Below are 24,063 nucleotides of genomic sequence, written 5' to 3' on the forward strand. Positions count from 1 at the left end.
CCTCCCGCTTTGGCCTTCAGGAGGGCTGGGGTGACAACTGCGCAACCCATCAGCCCAGCTCTGGCCCTTGCCCTGTCGGTGACACCCCCCAGACCGGCCCACTGTCCCGCTGGGTCCGGGCTCTGCCCCTCCTACGGGGAACCGGGCCCCCGCCCCTGGCAGCACCCACAGCTCCCACAGACCTTGTGGCCTCTGAAATCCTCCTCCGACCACTGGCCTTTCTCAGGGAAGGTGCTGGTCCCCGCACCCGTGGAAATCTGTCCCCCTCCCCCACGCCCAGAACCCCTGCAAACCTCTCCTAAGTGCTGTCACTAGCGGGTGTCCCCCCCCCACCTGCAGCCCCCAAGCACCGTTGGGTCTCAGCTCCTTTGGCCAAGCGCCCCTACAGTCTGGCCTCTGTAGCCTCTGCCTCACTCTCCCCACACCCCTACAAGCGGGGCCCCGTGACTGCTGTGGGCCACAGCAGGCCGCCCAGCCCTGCAGGTCCCAGCTGTCAAACTGGGCTTTTGAAAAAATGGTTTTATTTCATATAGAGCGTTTGGGTTCACACACAGTGAGGAAGTCCTCGGCAGGCTCCCGCCCCGCCAACCACAGCCCCAAGGGGTCAAGGCGGGAGCACCCCGTGGTCCCTGGGGGCTGAGTGGCCCTGGGTGTCCCATCAGCCTCCAGGATGCAGGAGTCCGGGATGGAGCTTGGGCGGGACAGTCAGCCAGCCTGTCCCGGGGACGGGGACGGGGACAGGCAAAGGCCACTTCCCATGCACCTGTCCCCTCCCCACCAGGCGGTCCGAGCAGGGGGTAGAGCGGAGGTCAGTTCACCGTGGGCACCTGGCTGTGGTGCAGGCTGAACTCCTTGGCTTTGAGGCGGAGGCTCGCAATGCTGTTTGCCATGTTGACCCCCGGGGTCGCTGGGCCCGAGCTGCCCGGGCTGTAAGGTGGTACAGAGCTGGGGTGACAGGAAACACAGGGGTGTGAGATGACCTGTGGCCTCCAGGAGGAGCCCCTGTGAAAGTGGCTTTCCTGACCGCACTGTGACCCTTAGGTGCCTGCCTGGCCTGTGTGTGTGTGTGGGGGGGGGTAGACGATCCTGCCCCTGGGTGGCTCCTGCTCCAACTAAGGGACATCTCGAGGACTGGAGTCCCACAAGTGAGGCACAAAACCAGATCCCCAGAGCTGCCCGCAGACTCAGGGTGCGACACAGCGGCCACCACCACAGCCTCTCCCCCTCCTCGGCCCATCAGGCCACCTGACACCATCTTCCCTCCCTTCCTCCCTCCTTTCTTCCTTTTTTTCTTTTTCTATTCTTTCTCTCTCATTCTTTCTTTCCCTTTGGAGAAAGAGTCTCTCTATGTAACTCAGCCTGACCCCGAACTCACTATGCTCCCCAGACTGGCCTTGAACTCAGAGATCCTTCTGCCTCAGCCTCCTGAGTGCCAGGATGGCAGGTGTGCACCACCTGCCTCCCAGACAAAACCACCAGACCCTGCTTCTGGGCCCCAGCCATTACCACGGGACAGGAGGGCCATTCCCTCGCCCCCAGAGCACCAGTGTCTCAGCTGGCAGGAAACACAGGGGCTCCTGTGTCTGCCTAGGAGTTTCCTGCAGGCTCTGCTTCTTCCAGTGACACCCGTTGATCAGCACTGCAGAGCGGCTTGGCTCCTCCCATGTGTCCTCCCGCACACATCCACACTCACGTGCACTCGAGGGCATACGTGCACCTTGCAGAGGACGTGCATACAGGCGCTCACACCCACCCACGCGCGCACCCACCCCAGGCACCCAAGCTCGCAGCAGCTGGAGCAACGTGGCCCTCGGCATCCACGCCCGACCCCGGCCCTCACCTGTAGGGTGACGCCGCCGGCCAGGACAGGTAGTCGGGGCCCAGCGCTGTCGGCCGGGGCGCCACGGGCTGCTCCACGGCCTCCTGGCTGTAGGATTTGAGCAGCGAGGCCGAGCGCGTGGCCAGCAGGGCCCGCTCGTTGCGGCGGAACTTGGCACGGCGGTTCTGGAACCAGACCTGGGCCAGGCAGGACCAGGGAGCAGCCCGAGTCCGGATGGGGACCCGGGGGCACCCGCCCTACCCCCACCCGGGGCCGCTCCCCTGCCTGCACCTCTGCGCCCCCTGCGGGTGACGGAAGGGTGGCGCCTGCCCTGGGGAAGTGGGTGCTGGGGGAGGGAGGGGCAGGGACGGGACTGCGTGCTGGACGCGGCTGGGAGTGGCCGCCGAGGAGCCTGAGACCTGGACCTGCAAACGGTTCACTCCTCAAACCCTCGTGCTGCTCTGGGCGCCCCAGAACAACCCCAGCTCCGGGGCGGTGACAACCCCGGGTTCACTCTGCAGAGAGCAACCGAAGCGGGGGGGGGGGGGGGGGTTAGGGTCACAAGGAGTCACAGCTTCCCCCCGGCTTCGCGAGCTCATTCTATCCTGGAGACAGGCTTGTGCTGTCACCCCGGGCTGGTGTCCAACTGGCAGCGACCCTCCTGCCTCAGGGTGCTGGGATACAGGGGCGCCCCTCTGTGCCCGGCCAGATGCTCTTGTTGCCTAGGGAACCCTCCCCTCCCAACCCCTCCCCGCCCCGCGCACCCCGGCACGGCCTCACCTGCACGCGCGCCTCGCTGAGGTTCACGCGCCGCGCCAGCTCCTCGCGCACAAAGGCGTCAGGGTAGTGCGTGCGCTCAAACACGCGCTCCAGCGCCTGCAGCTGGCTGCTGTTGAACGTGGTGCGGTTTCGCCGCTGCTTCTTCTTCCGCTTGGTGCCGCCCCGGCCCGGGCTGGGACACTCACCTGCGGGGACTGGGGGTCAGCGCCTTGCGGGGGGCATGCAGGGCTTGGCCTGGCCAAGCTTTCCCGGCTCCCTTTGCAGAGGGAGGGCCGGGCAGAGGGAGGACGGCAGCCTTTTCAGCTCCGCCCCGCTCAGGCTCACTCACCCTTCCTTGGGAGGTGCCATGCAGCACAGCAGTTAGGTCCCTGTCCCTGGAACAAACAATTTGGGGGCCACAGCAGCCCCCCAAACAAGCCTGGCTCCACCAGGCACACGTGACCTGGTCAGGAAGGGCCCGGGAGACACCCATGTGTCCCTGGCACCTGGCCTTGGTTCCACACAGGGCCAACTCTGCCCTGCCGAAGGGTGCTGCTGAATAACCGTGGTGGGGGGCTGTGTGGACCACGTGTGGTCAGAATTCCCACAAATCCCTACTGTCACGGAAGGTGTCAGCGTGGAAGTCAGCGCCAGTACTCGCCCTTCACCCTCTGGACTCAGTCACAGTGTCCCACCGCCCACAGAAGCTCTGGGGTCCTCCTTCCTGAGGGTCTTTACAAGATGTGATCAAAAATACAGTGAGTGTTAGCCGGGCGTGGTGGCTCACACCTGTAATCCCAGCACTCAGGAGGCTGAGGCAGGAGGATTGTTGTGAGTTCGAAACCAGCCTGGGCTACACAGTGAGCTCAAGGCCAGCCTGAACTGCACAGTGAGACCCTGTCTCAAAAATACAAAAATAAATAAAGGGCAAGGCGGTGGTAAAACCCGAATCAAAATAATCACAAAAGGGAAGTGGTTTGGGATATACAGGGCATCAAGTCAGCTTCAACAGGGCAGCTAAAGACCCTCAGGAAAGAGGACTGCAGAGCTGCTGCAGACAGCGGCCAGCACAGCGGGAGCGGCCCAGCCCCCAGCTGGGTGCCGGGGAGAGGACTGGGAGGGGGACCCGGCGTGGGGGTCACTGTGCCATGGGGCGGGACGGGGCCATGTGTGGGCACCAGCGGACTCTCAGCCCTGGGGTGGCCAGGAGCTGACCCAGAAGCTGGGGACACAGCCATGGGTTCGGTTCCCAGCCACTCCCAGGTACATGGTAGTTACAAAGTAATATGGCTGCTGTCTCAATAGCACACTCAGCCAACACAAAGCCAAGCCAGGGCTCCCCTGGCCGAGCCCCACACTCCCCAGCTTACAGGATTATAAATATAAATCTAAAGACTGAGGCGCCGGGGATTCCACTCAGAATTTACCCAGCAATTGTGAGACCCTGGCTTCAGTCCCAGGCACTAAAATAAAACACCGATGGATGGGCTTTGGAATCTTGCTTCATTATTTTTTCTTTTTGAAGTAAAATGGATTTGAAAATAAAATAAAATAATTCCACTTGGCCTTTTATTTGGGAGTGGAGGCAGAGAGGGGCTCTCACTACGTAGTCCAGAGTGGCTTTGAACTGGTGAGTCTCCTGCCTCAGCCTCACAAGTGCCGGGACCACTTGGGTACACCACTGTGCCCAGCCTTGCCTTTTCTGTGGGGATAGTCCTGGGGACTGAACCCAGAGCCTTCAAATCCTCAGCCCCTTCCCCTTTACTTTTTAACTTTTGAGACAGAGTCTGAATATATTGCCCAGGCTGGGCTAACTAGTGAGATCCTGTCTCAAAAGAACAAATAGCAAGAAGTGAAGATGGGCAAGGATGTAGGCGCCTGTGAATGCCTCTCCCCGCTGCCGTGCCATCAAGGAAAACCCCAAACTCTAAGCCAGAGACAGGCACTGGAACCAGGGCACTGGGGAGAAGAGAGACGGAAGGCAGCCTGGAAGATTCTGGAAGGTTCTGGAAGGTTCTGGAAGGCAGCCACCATCCCAGAGCTAATTTCCACCGCCTCAGGCTACACCAGGCCCACACCCCACTCAACAAACAGCATGTAGGCCAAGAAAGACTTTTTTGGAAGTTTCGCAGCACCCCACACTGGGGGTATCTCAGTGAGGCCAGCCTGCAGCCTTCACTAGGAGCCTGGTGGGAGGGAGGCATCTGCTGCCCCCCAACCGCAGGGACTTTACAGCTGGGGAAACTGAGGCTCTGAGCTTGGAAAGCTATGAGCCATCTCCATGGGTCTCCTCAGCCCCTCTCCTAGGGGCAGTGACTGGGGTCTGTCACTCCCAGTCCAGAGTGCGAGGGGCCAAAGCCTCCTAACACCTCCCTGGTGTGCAAACGCCACAGCCTTCGTCACAGCCCCTCAACTGAGGGTTGGCAGCACACCCCTGTCACCCTGGGACTCAGGAGGCTGAGGCAGGAGGATCGCCAAGAGTCTGAGGCCAGCCTGGGCTACACAGTGAAAGCCTGTATCAAAAAGACAAAATAAATAACTAAACAGAAAAGGCTGGGATGGTGCCGAGTGGGAAAGCCCTGTGAACAATCCCCAGGACCTCCCGAAGGAAAAGGATCGGGAAGAAGAGGAGGGGAATGGCCTGTCTTCCTTCACTCACCCCTTGTAACACTTGCTCATCCTGGGACTCCTCACGCAGGGAGGTGCTGAGCTGAGCTCAGTGCCGCCCTTGGCTGATTGCTCTATGCTGCAGCTAAAGACAAAAGCCTTTCTTCCTGCCCCTTGGTCCCCTAGGGCTCAGCTGCAATGGCAGGATGGGTGCAGCCCACATGAGGCACTGAGGTTGAGGACAAAGAGATTCAGGAAGTTTCTCTCAGGGCTCAGACTCAAACCCACAGTCTTGGCTCCAGCCTAAGTCTCTGTGTGGCCTCTGCCTCCAAGCAAAGTCACCTGGGCTACTTGTCACCATCTGCTCCTGACCAGCCCAAGAACTAGGCTGTGGTGGGCACATACCGGCGCTCTGGTTCCTCCAAGCTTGGACTTCCAGTACTGAAACAATAAATCAACACTCAGCGCTTCAGGCCACGGGTGTCCAGCTGTCCCCTCATGGCAACCTCTCCTGGGGGGACAGTGCAGGGCCTGCTCTGTCCAAGATAACAAAGCAAGGCAAGCCCAGCATTCAGGAGGCTGAGGCAGGAGGATCGCTGGGAGTTCATGGGCAGCCTGAACTACACGGCAAAATCCTGTCTCGAGAAATAAATAAAAATAAAACCTCAAGGCAAGGCTTGAGGTTCAACCCCACTTGCTTTGAACCGGCTGCTGGGAAGCTGAGGTGAGACCCAAGCGGAAGGGCATGGAACCCAAAGCCAGGAGCAGGCCACTGGGCCCTTAAAACCCAGCGCCAAATCATCTGTGACTGCATTAGACAAAGAAGAGGTCCGACCTGAGCGGCCTTGCGGCTGCAGGGAACACCCAGCCCCGCCAGCCCAGCCGGGCCTGTCTGCCTCCCTCCGTGTAATCGGAGGGCTAAGCAGCCTGCAGGGAATTAACCACAAATTCTGCGCAGACAAATAAACTCTCAGCCGGCCTTTCCGAGCTGCTGAGAGACGCCCACTGTTTGTTTTTGCTTCAAAGAACTCAGTTTGCGCCTGACCCCGGGGCTCCCACGAGCTCCAACCCAAATAAATAACTTTTATTAATTAGCGGATTCCCAGCCCCTCGGCAGGCCCCGCCCCTCCACGTGACCCGCCACAGGGTCGCGAAAATAAACTCGGGTCCCAGGGACCTGGACGAGGATTTGACAAATTAACACGGGCCCTCCGCCGGGAGGGGCTGTGCTCGGGATCCTCCCGGCGGGAAAGGCGCAAGCAGAGGCGGAGGGGTGCGGGCTAGGGCTGGCAGGGCCCCTAGTTCCCGGCCAGGTCTCTGGGAGGACCTCCTCTGAGCCCCCATGTCCACCCCAGGGAACTTGAAACCGCTTCGTGCAGCCCCTTCAGGTAGTGAGGCAGTGTGGCCTGCTGGTTAGGAAGCAGGGGCGGCTCAGCGCTTTTATGATCTTGTGGAGATCCTCCTGCCTCAGCTTCCCCAGTGCTAGGAATGCAAGCATGCACCAGCTGCCCCATCTCACCTGGGAAATGGGTTTATTAGGAGCTGCCTCACCCAACCCTGTAACAAGGCCGTGTTACATGGCTAGCGCAGAGCTGGGGTTTTAATCTAGGCCCAAGGCCGTGGGCCACAGTTCTGGCAGAGACCTCACCCCACCTTAATAAGGGGCCAGCACTGCCTGGGGCCCTGGGTCTGCTGGCCAGTGGCCTCTCCAGGCCTGAGGGCAGCTGGGAAGTCAGGGTGCAGGCTGTGCTGGGATTTGAAACAGAAGTTCTAGGGTTTGCCTGTCTGGTTTCCTCCCGAGGACCTAGAGCTGGAAGGAACCTCGCAGTCACCAATTCCCCCTGTATCTCCTTGTTTATTATTGCTATTAGTGTTACTGTGCCCATGTGAGGAGTCAGGGCCAGGGTCAGTCTGGGCAGGAGCCACCGTCCGTGGCTTTGAGCCTGTCGCCAACAGTGCCTTGCCCCACAGGTATGTGACACCCGGGATGCACTGCGTATTCATTGGGCTTCCACCTGCCCAGGGGATTGGGCGCATGTGTCTGGGTCTGTCTGCGTGGTCACTGGGGTGTGGCTGCGGGGTCTCTCTGGTCCCTGGCCCCTTCTCCTGGGCCCCATCCCCTGCTCTGCTCCCTGGCCACCATGAACTGAGAAGCTTTGGCCCAGCAGGCCCTTCCACCATCCCCTTCCTGCCTTGGAGCTGGCCCTGGGCTGGATCTGCTGAAACCAGGAGCCAATCTAAGCCCCAACTTCTTTGAATTTCGGGCGTGCGGTGTGCAGTGTCCAGAGGTAATGAAGCACAGGCAACCCTGACTCCAGAACATTCTCCATTACAGACTGAGCACGGTGGCACACGCCTGTAATCCCAGCCCTGAGGCTGAGGCAGTAGGATCACCTTAATCACAAGCCCAGCCCGGTCTACATAGTGAGTTCAGCACCAGCCACCCTAGTCAACACAGGAAGAGTATATCTCAAAAGAGCAAAACGAAAAAAAAAGAAAGGGAATTCTCCTTATAGTGGAGACTGCATCTCCCCAGAGCCTGCCCCATGACGCTGACGTGGGGGGCAGAGCCCGGGTCTCTGCAGCCCAGACTTGCATCTCTGCCAACCCTGCCTCTGCGGACTCGGACCAGGCCTTGCTCTGCCTCAGGGACCAGTCACAGCGGTCACAGCAAGGCAGGGGCACCAGTGCCCACCTCAGCCTCAGGGCTCCCAGCTGCCAGGGACCACAGCGGCCAGCACGACCCGGGCCCTCCCCAAGTGCTGGCGTAACAGGTGTGTGAGGGCACCCCCGTTCCTTATCCTCACCAGCCCTCGGGCTTTGGGGGCTGGGATGTCTGGGTCCTAGGGTTAGGACCCATAGCACCTGGCGACTCAGAGACCCAGGTATCCTCCCCGGAGTGTGAGGGGCATAGTGGGGTGCAGTTGGGTCCGGCCCCTCCCACCACTTCCTGGAGTCTCTGAGCCTCCGAAGAAGAGGACTGTTTTCCAGCCCCCGGCTCACATCTGAATGGAAATCGGGCCCTCCACCCCGGGTCGGGTCGGGGCCTCGGGGTTCCGGGGATGCCGGCAGGAGGCAGGGGCACAGCGTCCACAGCATCCTGACAAATGTCCCAGTGCAGACTGCAGGCTCCGCCTCCAGCCTGGGTGCTGGGCTCCGTACCCCAGAACCCCAGAACAGAAAGCGGGTAGGGCCAGCTCCCCACTGGCTCCTGTGAACCCAGCTTCCCACCATGGTCAGGAACCAGAGTCAGGGAGGGCCAAGGTGGCCCCGCCCCATCCTTCCGGACCTCCCAGCTGGGAGTGGTCGCCTCCGGCCCCCAGAGACGGAACCGGGGCACTCTGCTGCCCCTTAGAGACCTGAAGGGCTGATCTGGAAGAGCAGGTGGCCCCAAAGCTGTGCGGCGTGTCCAAGGTCACGGGGGGGGGGGACCGGGAGCCGGGGCTGGGGACTTTCCTGTGGTTGGTTTATTTATAACTAGTTTGTATGAGACAGGGTAGGGTTAGGGTTTGAGCCCGCAGCGATCCTCCTGCCTCAGCCTGGGAGTGCCGGGCTGACAGGCGCGCGCCATCACGCCCGTCGGAGCCCATGCACTTAACGCCACCCCCGCCCGCTTTCTTGGGTCCCCGGTGGCTCTGACTCAGAGACCTGCAAACTCCCGGGGGACCTAAGGAAACGCAGGGGTGGGGGCGGGGCGGGGCTCCCCGGCTCCCCAGCCCGGCCACGTGCGCGCCAGCCATGCGTGCGAGCCACGGCCACAGCGGCGCCGCCGCACATCTGGTTCCAGGCGCGGCCCTGGCGCCGGCCTCGCCGCAGACCCGCGGCCCAGACAGCGCCGCGCCCCGCCCCGCCCCGCCGGTCCCCGCCCCCACGTCCCTGCACCCCCCCCCGTCCCCGCCCCAGCCGGTGCCGGGCGCATCCCCGGGGCGCGGGAGGGGACACTGAGGCTGGCCGCGGCGTCTCCCCGCGCCCCTTTCCCTGCTCCGGTTCACTCAGGCTCCCGGGGACACCGCGGGGCTTGGGGGACCCCTCCCCCCGGCTGGGCTTGGGGACGCTGCTTTATGGGGACCCCGGTTCTACCCAACCCGAAGCACCACTCTCTGCTCGGCCAAGGCCCCTGCTGCTCTTCCGGGGTGCCGGGCTACTTAATTAATCCACTGCTCTATGATTTAATTTAATGGCTTGGCCGATTATTGGGGCTGGGGTGGAACCCGGGCGTCACCTTTACTCGGCAATCGCTCTGCCCCCGAACTGCCTCTGCAGCCTTCGGCTGTTTGTTTGTTGAGACAGAGTTTCTCTTTGCAGCCCAGGCTGGGCGCAAACTCTCAGCGATCCTCCTGCCTCATCCTCCCGCGGGCTGGGAGGACAGCCATGTCCCGCTAGTGTGGGCTTTGAGGGGGGTGAGGACCCTCAGCACCACCTTTCCTGCGTAGGAGATGGCGACAGATTCGGGGCAGGGGCAAGGGTCTGGAGAGGAGGTGGCCAGCACCCCACTCCGCCCCGCCCCGCAGCTTGCAGACTGCAGGTGACTGCGGCCCCAGGCTGGGCCCCGCCGCCCCTACCCCCGCGGGCTGCAGGAGGAAGCCCGTCCACATCAAAGCGCCACGCGGCCCTTAAACCCAAGCCTGCTTCTCCCGTGCTGCTTAATCGGCGGGCAGGCGTCGGCGTTAGAGCCCCGCTTTAATGCCCCGAAATCACTTGGGGGCCTCGTTAACAGGCGCTGTCAGGAACAAAGCCCGACTGCAGGTAATAAGCCGCCCTGGCCTGAGTCCCCGGTGCGGAATGGGGTGGGGCTTCTGCTTCCCAGCTGCACCCCAGGGCAGGCCACAGGCTCCAGGTGGGGGCCTCTCGCATCCCACTGCCCCCAGAGATGGGGAACCTCGAGAAAGCCCTCGAAGAGGCGGTGACCACAGGCTCCCCTGTCCACCCTCACAGCCTAGGGGTGGAGGAGACCTGCTCTGCGTGGAAGGTGTAGGCTGCAGGGTGACCCTAAAATATCAACCATGGGAGCCAGGTGTGGCAGCTGACATGTGTCATCCCAGCAGTCAGGAGGCTGAGGCAGGAGGATTCCTGTGATTTTGAGGCCAGCCTGGACAACCTAGTGAGACCCTATCTCAAAACAGACAGACAGACCAACAGCCAGTGAGTGCTGTCTGGTCCCTGCCTGAGACTGAGCACCCCTATTCCTCCTCCAGGGGGAGCACTTTCTCCTGGCTGCCCAACGTAGGGGTCAGGAGGGGCCAGGATACCAAGCCTTCAGTGACACCACAGCCTTGTCCTAGTGCTGAAAAGGGTCCCCCAGCTGTGCCTGCCTGGAGCCATCCCAAGCCAGGCCCATGTAGGCTATGTGGTGGCCCCTCTGTGAAGGCAGAGTCAGGAGGGTTCAGAGGGACTCTGGTCCATCAGCCTTGCCTACCACAGGTTCAGGCAGAGTTCCCAGAGGAACACAGACTCCATTCCCCACGAGGGGCTCAAACTCACAGAGATCCTCCTGCCTTAGCCTCCTGTCTGCAGGCATTGCAAGTGTGTGCCTTCATGCCTGGCAACACAGCACTTTGCAAGGCAGCTTGGCAGTTTCTTTCTTATAAAACTAAACACACCCGGACCATGGTGTTCAGCAGCCACACTTTTTGGCCTTGGCCCTAGTGAGTTAAGCTCTGTCCCACAGAAACCTGCACAAAGACATTTATAGCAGGGTTGTTCACAACTGTCCAAACCTGGGAACTGCCTGGCATGGTGGTGCATACCTGTGATCCCAGCACTCAGGAGGCTGAGGCAGGAGGATTGCCAAGAATCCAAAGCCATGTGGGCAACACAATTTAGGCCACTCTGAACTACACAGTGAGGTCTTGTCTCAACCCTAAATACATGGTGAGGTCTTATCTCAAAGAACAACAAAAAAAGAAACAAACTTGTGAGCCAAGTGAACAAGTAACTGTGGTACGCCCAGACAGTGCTTTATGCAGCACTGAAAAAGGAGCTCTCAAAGGAGAAGCCAGGGAGGAAACACATGTATTCTCTCTAAGGAAAAGTAGCTTTTCAGCGCTTTGACTGAGAGCGAGCGTGTAAGGGAAAGAAACCAGTGTGTAAAGGCCCCAGACTGCAGGGCCCCAATCTGATGGCAACCTGGAGACAGACCAAGGGGGACAGTGGAAAAAACAGCGGTGCAAAGAACAAGAACATGAAGAATAAAACATGTGAATAAAACACATCCAAAGAGGAAGAGGGAGAAGGGGGAGGAAAAAACAGTACAATGCCCAGGAGGCTGAGGCAGGAGGACCCCAAGTTCAAGTAGTCCAGCCTGGGCAACTTATTGAGATCCTGTCTCAAAATAAGAAGGGCTCGGGGTTGCTGGAGAGCCCTGGGTCTGATCCCCCGTAGTGAAGAAGGGGAGTCACAAGAAGACTGGAGAGAGGTGGCTTCGAACGCGCACCGCCTGACTCAGGTACAATCTGCGGAGCTGCAGGCGCCCACAGCAGTGGCTTTTGGGGGCCCCCAGCTTTTTGGTCTTTTTTGAGACCGGGTCTCTCTATGCAGTTCAGGCTGGCCTTGGGCTCACTATGTAGCCCAGGCTGGTCTCGAACTCACAACGATCCTCCTGCCTCAGCCTCCCAGTGCTGGGATTACAGACATGCGCCACCACGCCCGGCTCATGCATCAGTTTTAACAGCAGCCGGTCCTGGCAGCCCCCTCCTCCCGCTGTGAGCCTCACGGTGCCCAGATGGGAAGTGCGCGGTCTGCAGTGACAGCCCCCCAGCCCAGAGCCACCCCCAGGGGGCGCCATACCCCCACATGTGGTCAAGCACAGGTAACCGACCCGAAGAGGGCACGGTGGCCCACACTGTCATCCTAGGAGCTCAGGAGAGTAAGGAGGGAGGAGCAAACGTCCCAGCCCACGCTGGGCAACTTCCTGAGACTCGGCCTCAAAATGGTGCCACCGCACTTTACTCCTGCAGAGTCACCCTGGGGAAGCTCATGTGTGAAGAGCGTGTTCCTGAGCCGTGACAGCACCCCTAACCCAGGAGCCCATGAGAAGCCAGTGCTGAAGGCCTGGAGACCAACAACAAAGCTGGTGCTGTCCTGTTCTGATGGGAACACACAGCATGAAGTCACAAGGGAAGTAAGCTGAGCTGCACAGCCCAGCATTGGGCAGCAGGAGCCAGGAAGTGGACTAATGATGGGCTCCTACACATCCTACAAGATCCTACTGGAAAAGTCCTCCCCACCAGAACTTCTGTGCATGCACACATCTGTGTCAACTGGCTTGTGTTAGTCCCTACTACTACAGAAACACAAACTCCTCAGGCTCCAACGAGCAGAAGTGGACCTGTCCACCTCTGTGGGTGGCTGTCCCCAGCCAGTGCCCATCAAACACAGAAAGCCTGTGAGATGTGGGATCACACTGCATGAGCACCCCACCTAGGCCTCGAGCCTCCCCAGGTTTACTAAGGTCCCCCCTTAGAAAACCGGAAGGCTGGAGGCTTTCACTGGGGTGGCCAGAGGAGACGGGTTTGAAGCTGCTCTGACCCCACTTCCTGACCCCACACTCTCTGTTCTTTCCAGGTGGAATGCTGTTCCCAGTCCTCTGCGCCCAGCCCCACCCTAACTCAGCCTCCAGCTAATCAGCATTCAGCCTCTAGGCCTATCTCTCCCGCCTTGGATCTCCTCCACGCCCCTGGTCTCTCCCACCTATTTCCGGTGCAAACTATGGCGGCCTGTTGGGGATTCAGGGAGTGACTTTGCTTTATGTACCTGTTTTTGCAGTAGCTTTTCGTTTGCTATCTTGAGACAAACGTTTGCTAAGTCACTGAGTGGCCTTGACCTGGGATCCTCCTGCCTCAGCCTCCAGAGTTCTGGGACCACACAACTCTCCCCTGGCAGAACTAGGATTAGGCAGTGCCTCCCTAGGGTTCCCAGAGGCTGAGCATGGGGTGCACCCGGGCACCCCCCGAGAAGGGCACAGCCTGCCAAGGGGTGGAGACAACGTGCGGTGCCAGCGTCCCCAGGGCCCAGGGTGGAGCGGGGTGGAGGAACAGAGTTTTGCCTTAATATGGAGCTGGTTGGGCCGGACACTTCCTCTTGCCGATGCTGGGAAGATGCGGGCCCCGGGGACCAACAGCTGCCAGGGGTGTGGCTGGGGCCCCAAGAGCCATCGGGCGGGCAGGAGGCCACTGCCCGGGCTCCCACCGCCTGGACCTGCGCACCCCCTCCCTGGACGGCTGCCCCCTCCTCGCCCAGCACGCGGAGGAAGTGAGGCGCAGAGAGGGGTCAGTCTGGGTCGTCCTGCGTGGCGCCCCCAGCCGTAGAGGAGGCCACCGCTGGATGCTGCTAGCCAGGTCCATGCTCGGCCCACATCCTCGTCTGGGCCAGGCCCGAGCCCAGGAGAACGCAGACAGCGCAAAATTAGGGGTGAGAGGAGCAGCTTCACCGCCCCCCACTGCCAAGTCCCCATCTCAAAGAAGGGAGCAAGCACTCATCCCTAGCAGGGCCCCGTGCCGCACGCCTGTAACCCAGCACTGGGGAGGCTGAGGCAGGAGGATTCTAGGAGTTCGCGGCCAGCCCAGACCATACAGCGAGGTCCTGTCTCCAAAAACCCAGTAAATAGATCCAAATCCCCCACGGTGCCCCTGGAGACCTGACTCTGCCGGCCGCTTCTCCGGGTCCCCGCGTCCCCCGGGGCCACGTGTCACAGGGCCTGCCTCGGGCCCTCCGGAACGGAACGGGCGCCTGGCGGGTGGCCCTGGCTGCCCAGGCTCCGGGCCCACGCGTCCGCCCCGCCCCCAGCCGCCAGCGCCTGGATTCCCATCTGGTTCTGGTTTGGGGGAGGTAGGAGGGGGCTCCGGGCAGGCAGCGCTGGCACCGGCGGAACCCGATCCTCCCCGCCCAGGCACTGGCGCTGCCCCTCGTCCCCTGCCGCGGCCCGCGGGCCCCCGACCCTGGATCGCGGGGAGCCGCTTCCCACCGCCGCGGGCCCCAGCGCCTGGCCACAGTCCTCGGGGTGCACACCCCGTCCACAGCAGCTCTGCCGGCGCCCAGGGCGAGTGGGCACGCATCGTGCGTGTGTAACTGCACAGTCACGCGGAGACCAGGTGCAGCCCCGAGCCCCCACACACCCCTCCCCCGGCCCCAGGCGTCTTTCCCTGGCTTCCACAAGGTGCAGTTACTCTTGGCTTTTTATTTTTGTCTTTTGAGGCAGGGTCTCACTGTGCAGTCCAGGCTGGCCTCGAGCTCACTTTGTGGCCCAGGCTGGTCTCGCACTCACTGCGATCCTCCTGCCTCAGCCTCCCAGTGCTGGGATGACCGGCATGTGCCCCTACTCTGATTTGCATTTTTCTGCACAGTGAGAGCACGGGACGATGGTGACACCCACTGCCCAGATGAGAAGGTTGAGGCTCAGAGACACAAATGCCTGATGGCTGGGGGAGGGTGGGGAATGCCATCCCGGGGCCCTGGCAGCAGGAGCAGGGAATGCGCTGCAGATGGAGGCACAAGACCTGGAACCCCCTGTGCCAGCTTCATCCTCCTGGGCCTCGTCTTCCAGGTCTAGAAAATGGAGTCACACAGGGCATGGTGGTGCACACCTGTAATCCCACATCCAGGAAGCTGAGGCAGGAGGATTTCTACGAGTTCGAGGCCAGCCTGGATTACACTGTTAGACTGTCTCAAAAATCTGGTGAATGAGCAAGGACAAACGAATGGATGGGTGAATGCGGGCCTGGCAGGATGGGTGCGGCTGCTCAGCTGAACAGCAACACCTCCCCTTACCTCCCCTCTGCCCCACGCCCCACCACCCCGAGCCCCCATTTCCCTCTGACAGCCTGGGCCCTCCCATCTCAATGCTGCTCCGCCTCTGGGTCCTTGTGCTCGGGGATACACAGCCCCCCAGTGCTCAGCAGGGACAGCGATAGGGGCTTGGGGTCAGCTCCTCTGCTCCGGCCATCAGGACCCAACTGCCTTTCCCACTTCAACCGCTGGCTCCCACCCCTGCTCCCTCTGAAGGCCCCCAAATCGGAGGAAGCACTGCGTTCTTACAATAAACTCTGGGAGGCTGAGGCAGGAGGAGCTCCAGTTTGAGCCCGGTGTAGGCCACTCAAGGACGCACAGAGACACTGTCTTAAAAAATAAAGCACTGGGGACGGAACTCAGGTGCAGGATGGGGGAATCAAACCCAAGGCCCGGCGCGTAACTGGGGTGCACTCTTCTGAAGGCCTAAATCGCGGCATCCTGCGCACACTCATTTCACGCGGCCTCTCGCGCCCACACTCCCCGCAGCTCCGCCCACCCAGGCCTCCCAGTCCTCCCTGTCCTCCCTCCTGGCCTTCTTCCAGCTAACTCCACTCATCCTTAGGGTCTCCTCTGCATTCTGCATGCTCCCTGCACCCCTAGACAAGGTGGGGACCCCATGATCTGTCCCCATTGCAGCCAGGTGGGCTCCTTCACATCAGACCCAAGTCCTCATACCCAGCCCAGGCCCAGCACCGAGAATTCACTCAACAAACATTTGTGGAAGTTAGGGTTCTGAGGCTGAAGCCCCCCTTTTTCTATCCCTGGAGTGGGAGGTGCTGTGCCTGTAGGAGCTTTCTCTAAACAACGAAGATCCCTGTCCCCAGGAGGCGTGGCACCCACCTCCGACCAGCCGCTCCCTGCCCCCATGCCCCGGGGTGCCGCCCTTTCCACCCCCAGCTGAGCTGCGGCCTCAGGTTTGGCTCGGAAAGCGCTGGGGCTCCTCTTGGAACCGTTCTTGCAGGCAGAGGCGCTTCGGCTGCGTCCCAGGCCCTGGGGTGCAGGGCGGTGCAGCACCCCCAAACGCACCCCTAGACGCACGCTCAGCACTGCTGTCTCCTCACCCTGTGCCTCAGTCTCCCGAAAAGCGTCCTGGGCTCTGGCTCCAAGCTGGCTTCTCTGCCCGCGGTGTGACCTGGACGGTCACCGGACACCTCCGTGTCCCGCCACCTGTCTCGGCTTCTCTCGCGTCCTCCTAATCGTCTGCGAGGAGAGCGGCGTCCCTCTGCCCAGAGGCGCGGTGCTCAGAGGGTCCCCAGGACCCCAGGCCGCAAGTCCAGGGCTGCTGTGCTGCAGCCGGCGCCACCTGTTTCTGCTTTTTATTATGAGACAGCGTCTCTCCGCGTAGCTGGGCTGGCCGCGAACTCACGGCGACTCTCCTGCCTCAGCCTCCCAGGCGCTGGGGCACCGCGCCCCAGCACACAGCCCCTTCCGTCCGTTCCTCCTCGGACTGCGGCGCGGGAGGAGGCCGTGAAGAGGCGGCGGCTCCGTCCCAGCCTGCGCCCTGCCCGGCCCCGCTGACCCTGCTGGACTGGCTGCTCCGGTCCATCTAGGGCGCGTTAGGCCGCGTCCGCCAATGGCTCCGCTTACCGTTATTTGTCGCTCTAACGAGCCGAGCTGCGCGGCGGGGTTGGGCGGGAGGCGGCGAAGCCCAGGCCAGGGCGCGGTGCTGGGGCCCCGCCAGGCGCACCCGGCGGCTACGCTTTGATTCCGGGCTCCGCAGGTCCGCGCAGTGATTCCAGCCCGGGTCAGATGTCACCTTCAATAACGCCATCGCGGGCGCGGCGGTGGCTGGGCCCACAGCAGGAAGGGAGCCCGGCGAGGGGGGCGGCGGCGGGGTGCACCCACGGAAAGGGTGGGGAGGACACCCCCGGGGAGGGAGGACGCCGGGCGGGCACCGGGGAGCCCTGCAGAGGAGCCCTGGCCGGGGAGCGCGGCTCAGATGAGGAGCTCTGAGGAAGCCGGGGTGCTGGAGGGCACATCCAGCACCCCTTCTGGTGGACGCCAGCCTTGAGGGACAGCTCCCTTCTGCACCTGCGCCTCCACTGGTCTCTCCCGAGGACTGCTTCCCCCTGGGTAAACTGAGGAAGGTGATGGAGGTGCTGGATCGGCTTTAGAGGACTTCAGCAGGTAGAAAACTGCCGGGAGGTCGGGCACAGTGGCACACGCCTGTACCTAGCCTTCTGGGAGGCCGAGGCAGGAGGGTCCCGGGTCAGGAACCATCCTGGTCAACTTTGCTTCAAAGTAAAACGGAACAGGGCTGGGGATTTAGCTCAGCGGCATAAGCACCTGCCTTGCAAGCAGGCAGTCCTGAGTTCGATCCCCGGTACTGATAAAAAGGAAAAAGACAAAAAAAAAAGTAAAACAGGACCAAGGACACTGCTCAGTGTGAACCCCGGATCCCATCCCCAGCACCCCAAGAACATGTAAAGGGGTGCAGCCAATGCAGATACCTAGACCAGCCTGGAGCTACTGAGTCCCCCCCTTAGGGGACCCCAACACAGCCGTTCCTGGAAGCTCAGTGGACATGGCCAGAAACACATGGTCCAAACGCTCTTGTGTCCCCCCAGCCTGGAGGGCAGGGCAGGCAAAGTGGGCCTCCGATCCACTGGCGCCTATTCGGGGTCCTGCCTCACCCACCCCACCTCGAGCGTTCCCAGGGTTTGTTCAGGGTTGCAGGGTGCCCTGCTGTCCCCAGGGTCCTGCCCATGTTGCAGTCCCCTACCCCAGGCCGACTCTACCTGAGGAGACGTCGAGATGAGATAGCCATGCGGTAAAGGACCTGAGGGGCTTGGCCCCCTTCACGGTGGTCCCTGGAAGCTGGGCTGGGGACAGATGGCTTCCCAGATGTGGAAGGGACGGGCTCAGGGCCACCAGGGAGTCTGCGCTCCATTCAAGGACAGTCGGGTTGTGTAGCCCAGGGAATCTGTGGGGGACTTGTTCACCAGCTCTACCTGCTGGACGCCGGTCCTGTGTCTCTGGGGACCCCCTGCCACCAAAAGCTCGGGTGGGATCACCAGGGTGGGGCCCAAGCCTCCCAAGGAGGACGGGGCGCACGTGTGTGCGCCTGTGTGAGTCTGGGACAGCCAAGCCATGTGGTCCCCAAATGCCAGCCCCTGACACAGTTGTCACCAACCTACCGCAGAATGCGGGTGGCGCGAGTTTGTGAAGCCCCCTCGCCCCGAAATGGTGACCCCCATCTAAGGTCCCTCAAGGGGGGCCCGACAGCATATGCGGGTGCCCCCCATCTCCACACCTGTACCCTAGACCCAGTGGCTGAGACGAAGGGGGACCTGTCCCTGGGTGCCCACAGCCGAGCACAGCCCACACCACCAGGGGCTCCCAGGCTGCCGGGCGGCTTCCACGGTGGGGACAGCTGGAAACAGGATGGCCTGGCGGAGCAGGGGTGCTGTGGCCTCGGCCTGCTCTGTGATATGGGACCGAGGAGGAAGGACTGCCGCAGGACTGCCAGGAGGACAGCACCCGAAACCACTGTCTTTTCCGCTTGGGCTGCAAAGAAGCCATCCACGTCCTGCCTTGCCCAGGCCAAGTCCCTGCAGCCCTGCCCGCACTCTCTACCATTCAGGGGGCCCAGGCAGCCATGCCACCAGGCCCTCAAACCCTGTCCCCTTCCCCTGCTGCTACACAATGTTCCTAAGGGCCCAGCACTGGGCTGAGCTCCTGGGCCTCCCTGGGCCTCCAGACCTGAGGGGCAGCAGGGTGGCTGGGGACATCTTAGGAGATGTCACACAGCTGGGCATGCTAGTGCACACCTGTCATCCCACCACTCAGAGGGCTGAGGCAGGAGGATCACCACAAGTTCAAGGCCAGCCTGGGCTAGATGGTGAGACCCTGGCTCAAAACACAAAAACATCAAGGTGGTGTTATGGAAAGAGGCCCTGCTCCCCTGCGCCCTGGCTGGGGGCTCCACACCGGCCTCCTCTCCAGCCGGCCACACCCTTGGAAGGGACCTCCTTGCCTCCTGGGAGTCAGGGAGAACCTAGCGTGCACTGCTGCTCCAAGGGACATTCCAGAGCCTCCTGGGAGGGGACAGAACAGCTCAAGCTGATATCGGGGGAAGCTGTCTGCAGGCCAGGCGTCAGTCCCAGGCCCCCAGGCCAGGCCCCAGAGTCCCCAGAGGATCCCAGGATGGAGGGACAGGCGGGTCTCGGAGCCACAGCCTCGCCAAACTGCCAGTGCTGCCCCCCAGCCTGGTCCCCACCCCCACTCGCCACCCCCTCCCCACACCTGGGGCAGGCGCCACCCTCAAGCTGTCTGAGGGTCCAGGACCTGGGCTTAGAGTCCCCACCAGCCCCAGGGAGGGGCCAGCAACCCAGGGCCAAAAGACCACAGCAGGCCCTGGGTGTGACACGTCTTGGTCAGGTGGGGGACCTGGAGAAGGACGGTATAGCTCCAAGACACTCCTGGAAACACCAAGACCTGAGCGCAGGAATCCTGACGCCCCAGCCTGTGCTCAGTGCCCAGACCCTGTCCCCACCGGAAGTGCAGGAAGGGACGGAAGGGGCAGCTCATCTTTCAAAGGCAGGGCCCCTGGCTCCCTCCAGCAGGCCGACTTTCCAAATCGGTTACAATGAGGCCAGTCAGCTGCGGAGACCACCATACAGTTCCTTAAAAAAATTAAACATCCATCCGAGTGTGGTGATGCAAGCCTATAAACCCAGGACTGGGGGAGGCTGAGGCAGGAGGACTGCACATTTGAATCCACTCTGTGCCTTAAAGAAACCCTGTCTCAAAAGACAAAGAAAGGGTAGGGGGCTGGGGGTGGAGCTCTGTGTACAGGCTCTGCCTTCAGTCCCCTGTACAAGAAAGATTTATTTATCTTTTTTAGATTGGTTTTTTTTTTTTTTTGTACCTGGAATCAAACTCAGGACCGAATTCGCCAGGCTGGCCCTTCTATCACTGAGCCCTAAAAAGGAAACTGAATGTAGAATTATCAAATAACCCAGTTATTCCACTTCAGGGCACAGCCCCCATCCCAAGAATTAAAGCAGGGATCTGGACAAATACTGGATCCTGCAGGCACTGCTTACGGTACCACTCCAGCACCCACAGACGACAAAGTCCAGACCAGGCTTTTGAAGGAAAGAAACTGCCCTGCATGTGGCATGCGCCTGCTTGGGAGGCTGAGGCAGGAGGATCGCTGAGAGTCCAAGGCTGCCCTGAGTGACACAGTGAATTTCAGGCTAGCTGAACTACACAGCAAGACCCTGGCTCAAACAAACACAGCAGTGGCCGAAGATTTAGCTCAGCAGCTCAAGTGCTTGCCTGGTAAGTGTGAGGTCGTGAGTTTGAGCCCCAGTACTGAAAAAAAGGTTGAGGAGGAAAGAAATTCACACACACACGCCACACAGATGAAACTTCTCAACGCACCCACTGGACAGAAAAGGCCTGTAAGAGTCCACCTATTTGAGGACCTGGGGCCATCAGGTTTCTAGGGATGGAAGTTCCAGCGGCTGTGGGCACGGAGGACAGAGAGGAATGGAAAAGGTTGTTTTATTTTGTTTTTCAGACGGGTTCTCACTGGTAGTTCAAGCTGGCCTCGAACTCACGAAGATCCTCCTGCCACAGCCTCCTCCACAGCCAGCCAGGGAAATCCTGTTCATCACTGGATGTGTGGTTTCAGTTTGCAAAGGCGGCTGGGAGCGGAGGGCACCACAGCTGTGCCAATGTTCTTCCTACCGCGAGCCTAGAGGTGGGTATGGGAAATGCCAGGCCGGGCTTATTTCACTGCAGTCTACAAACACACCAACCAGAGCCACCAGCCTCCCAAGCAGAGGGTTTTCCAAGGGTTCCCCAAGTGGGAGGTGGGAGGCGCAGAGCCCCAGCCCAAACAAGGGGCACCTGGTTACCGGATGCAACCCAGTTGAGGAGGTCCTGGCTCAGCCCAGTGCCCCGGCACCCCAGCGCCTCATCCTTTGCATCTCCGGTAACTGCGTCACTGGGGATCTGGCACCCAGTGCTCTTCCCACGCAGGTACAGTGCCCAGCAGGGGCCTGGCCTCAGGGGCCTCCCTGGCTGGCTCCAGGGACGGCGTTTATTTTCCCAGCAAGTCCCACGGTCCGGTTTCCGCCTGTCCCACAGGAGGAACGCTTTAAAGAAACTCTCCGTTATGAGTGCGGTTTCTTTTGTTGTAAGCCATCGCAGTGGCTGCACGGTTTATTTTCCTAACGTGCTTGGCATAGCTCAGCACCCCAGCGCAGCCTCAGCGTTTGATTCGGGAGGAACCCGAGACCCTGGTTTATTCTGAGTCACCAGCAAAGCCACAGCCCAACTCAGGAGGGGGGGACAGCAGGAGCAGGCGGCAGGGGCTGGTGGCTCTGTGACACGGTGGGGGGGGTGGCTTTTCAACACCCTTGCTCTTTTTAAATTCTGAACCCCCTCACCTGGCAGGTTGAAACCGCCACGATTTTCTGATGCATTGGTTTCCCGCTAACCCCATCTCATCTCTCTCCGCCACCTTCTTTGTTTGGTCCTAAGTAGCCCTGAAAACCACGGGAACCCCCACTTCCCAGCAAACCCTCTGTGGGGTGCCAGGGCTCCCTGAGGCCCACGACAGAGCTGGGGATGTGGTCAGCACCACAGCTCGGGGCTCACACGTGTGAGAGTCTTGGCTGCACTATTTCAGCCTCCCTGTCTGTGTGTCTGTGTCTGTCCATCTGTCTGTGTGTATCTCTCTCTCTGCTTGGGATGGAACCCAGGGCCTCATGTGCCCCAGGTACCCGCTCTACCACTCAGCCCCATGCCCCAGCTACTTTCTAGAGGACCCAGGTATGCCACTGGGGGTCACAGGGAAGACAGAGGTCCTATTGCTCCACACTATGGCAGTGGGAAAGCATGCTTACCAGACCAGGAACGGGAAGCTGCCCCTGGCCTCCTCCTCCCCCCTTCCTGCACACCCCCCCCCCCAGCAGGCCCAGGACTGCCACCCAGTGCCCAGTCCTCTCATAAGCCCTGGGCGCAGCACCCAAGACAGGGGCCAGCCAGAGAGCACAGGGACTGTCCACCAGGCCTACCGTGTCCTTGGTCTCCACACAAGCCAGCACCTGGCTGTCCTGTGTACAGCTGGCCCAGGACGATGCTGGGGACACCACTGCCTATCTAGCTGCTGCTCTGCTCTGGTCCTCACATTCCCGGCAGATGCCAGCCTTCTGGGTGCCCCTCATTGGGAGTCTTTGATTTTGCAGAGACGCCCCGGCCTTCCCATCTGTCCCCATGCCGGGGCCAGGACCTGCTTTTTCCCTCATCACTCTTGTGGTCCTCTGTCCCCTCCACTCCTCCATCTGTCTCTCCTTTCTTTTCCTTCATCTCTATGTGTGCTTCTGCTCCCCACCCCCTGGCACAATCAGGCGCTTGTCCCCTCCACCTGCAGTGAGGGGACCCCCACCAAGCCCAGGAGCCAGAGAGTGTCCCACTTTACTTCTCCCCCCTTTCCAGCAGGGATCTGACCCCCAGCTTCCAGGGGCCATCTGTGCACTCCATGGTCACCCTAAGGATGTAGACAGTGGCCACCAAGGCTGGGGGATAGCACAGAGAGGACCCGGGGGCTCCCGACCTTGGTTCAGTCTAGGCTGTGGCTCCCCACTGCACCCCCCACACACACCTCTCATCTGTCGGATGTTGATTCCCAGCCAGCCTGGGTGCTGGGGGACCTGGCAGCTGGTGTAGGAAGCAGGGTCCCAGGTGGGCAGGAAGGTAGGGGACCCCCATCCCTCCTCATCATCTCTCAAGACAGTGTTGGGGGACTCAAACCAAGTTGGGGGGTCAAAGCCTCCAGCAGGCCCGCCTGGTCTCCAGCGTTCAGGGAGAGAGGCCGTGGCCCCTTCCAAAAGTGCTGCTGTGGGGACATCGGTCCCCCCTTTTCTGGTCCCCACCTAAACGACCCAGCAGGGGACCCTCTTCTATCTCGCCTTCTCCTGAGCTCTCCCTCCCCCACCCCCCTTCCCCAGGGCTCAGTACTGTGCGACTTTTTGAAACAAGCCACTCGGGTGGACCTGTTTGTTTTTAGAGCCCCTTCCCTGTGACCTTTAACCCCGCAGGGGAGGAGAGGCCTGGCCGCTCCTCAGAACCGGGCCGTGCCCCACGCGGGAGCCTCCCCAGCACCGGCCTCCGCACCCCGAAAACCCACCTACGTCCAGGACCGGCCGTGGTGTAGAGACAGGGAGGGGGCAGACCGGGACCTGGCTTAGCGCTCGGGCTCGGCCCCTCCGGAGTCTCCGCGTCCCCTGCCGTCCCGCGCGTCCGCTTCCCAGGACGTGGGGTGCAGCGCTGCGCCCCAAATCCCCATCGCCCACGCCGGCGGCGAGCGGCACGCACGCACCCCGCCTCTGCCGGGGCCGCTGCCTCGCCCCTGCAGTGCCCGCGCCCTGGGGTGGCGCCCGGCACCCGGGGCCCGCGCCCGGTCTCCCCGGAGCCCTGGCCCCGCCGCACTCACCGTCCTGCGGCGCCGCCTCGCTGCCGCTGCTGCCCCCGGACGGCTCCCTCGCCTCGGCCCCGGCGCCCGCCCCGGGCCGCGCCGCCAGCCGCCCGGCCGCCGCGTCCTCCAGGTCCAGGAGGTGGCTCACCGAGAAGTTGGTGCGCGCCGGGCCGCAGTCCCCGGGCCCCGGCTTCTCCAGCGTGAAGGCGGCGCCGTCCATGCCCGCGGCGCCGGGCGGGTCCCACGCGTGTCCCCGGCCGCCCGCGCGCCCGTCCCGCGCCTCCCCGCGGCCAGCCGGGCGCTGACGTACGTCGGGGAGAAACTTTCCGCCCTCCCCGGTCCGCCTGGGCGCTCGCTGCGCTCTCTGCTCTGCGCGCCCCGGGGGTGAGGGCGGGGCGGGGCCGGGGGCGGGGCCGGGAGGGCAGACGGCGCCGCCCCTCCCACCCACGCTCGGCCCGCGTGGGAGGCCCGCGTGGATCCTTCCACCCCTCCCCCGCAAGAGGGGTCGAGGAGGGGACGCTCCAGGTTCTCCTTTGCTCCCCCCCCCCCCCCCGCGTCTGTGATGTCCAGCCTCCCAGCCGCACCCTGACTGTCCCCCACCCCGCTCCCTGAGATCAGCCGGAGGTCCACCTGCACCCCCTTATTTGCCTCACCCCAACCT

General features: G+C 61.8%; 1 protein-coding gene across 1 annotated transcript; it reads right to left on the reverse strand.

The window, feature by feature from the left end:
- Positions 1 to 504: 504 nt before the first annotated feature.
- On the reverse strand, positions 505 to 23,755 carry Prrx2 (paired related homeobox 2). Its single transcript, XM_063244050.1, has 4 exons — positions 23,421 to 23,755; positions 2,600 to 2,784; positions 1,841 to 2,016; positions 505 to 945 (listed from the first exon to the last, which is right to left on the reverse strand). Exons 1-4 carry the CDS (start codon positions 23,620 to 23,622, stop codon positions 810 to 812), a joined length of 699 nt encoding a protein of 232 aa, XP_063100120.1. The 5' UTR covers positions 23,623 to 23,755; the 3' UTR covers positions 505 to 809.
- Between the last annotated feature and the right edge of the window lie 308 nt (positions 23,756 to 24,063).

The sequence above is a fragment of the Cavia porcellus genome, unplaced genomic scaffold (assembly GCF_034190915.1).
Source record: "Cavia porcellus strain 051 isolate PalLab524CR breed Dunkin Hartley unplaced genomic scaffold, mCavPor4.1 scaffold_49, whole genome shotgun sequence".
NCBI lineage: Eukaryota > Metazoa > Chordata > Mammalia > Rodentia > Caviidae > Cavia > Cavia porcellus.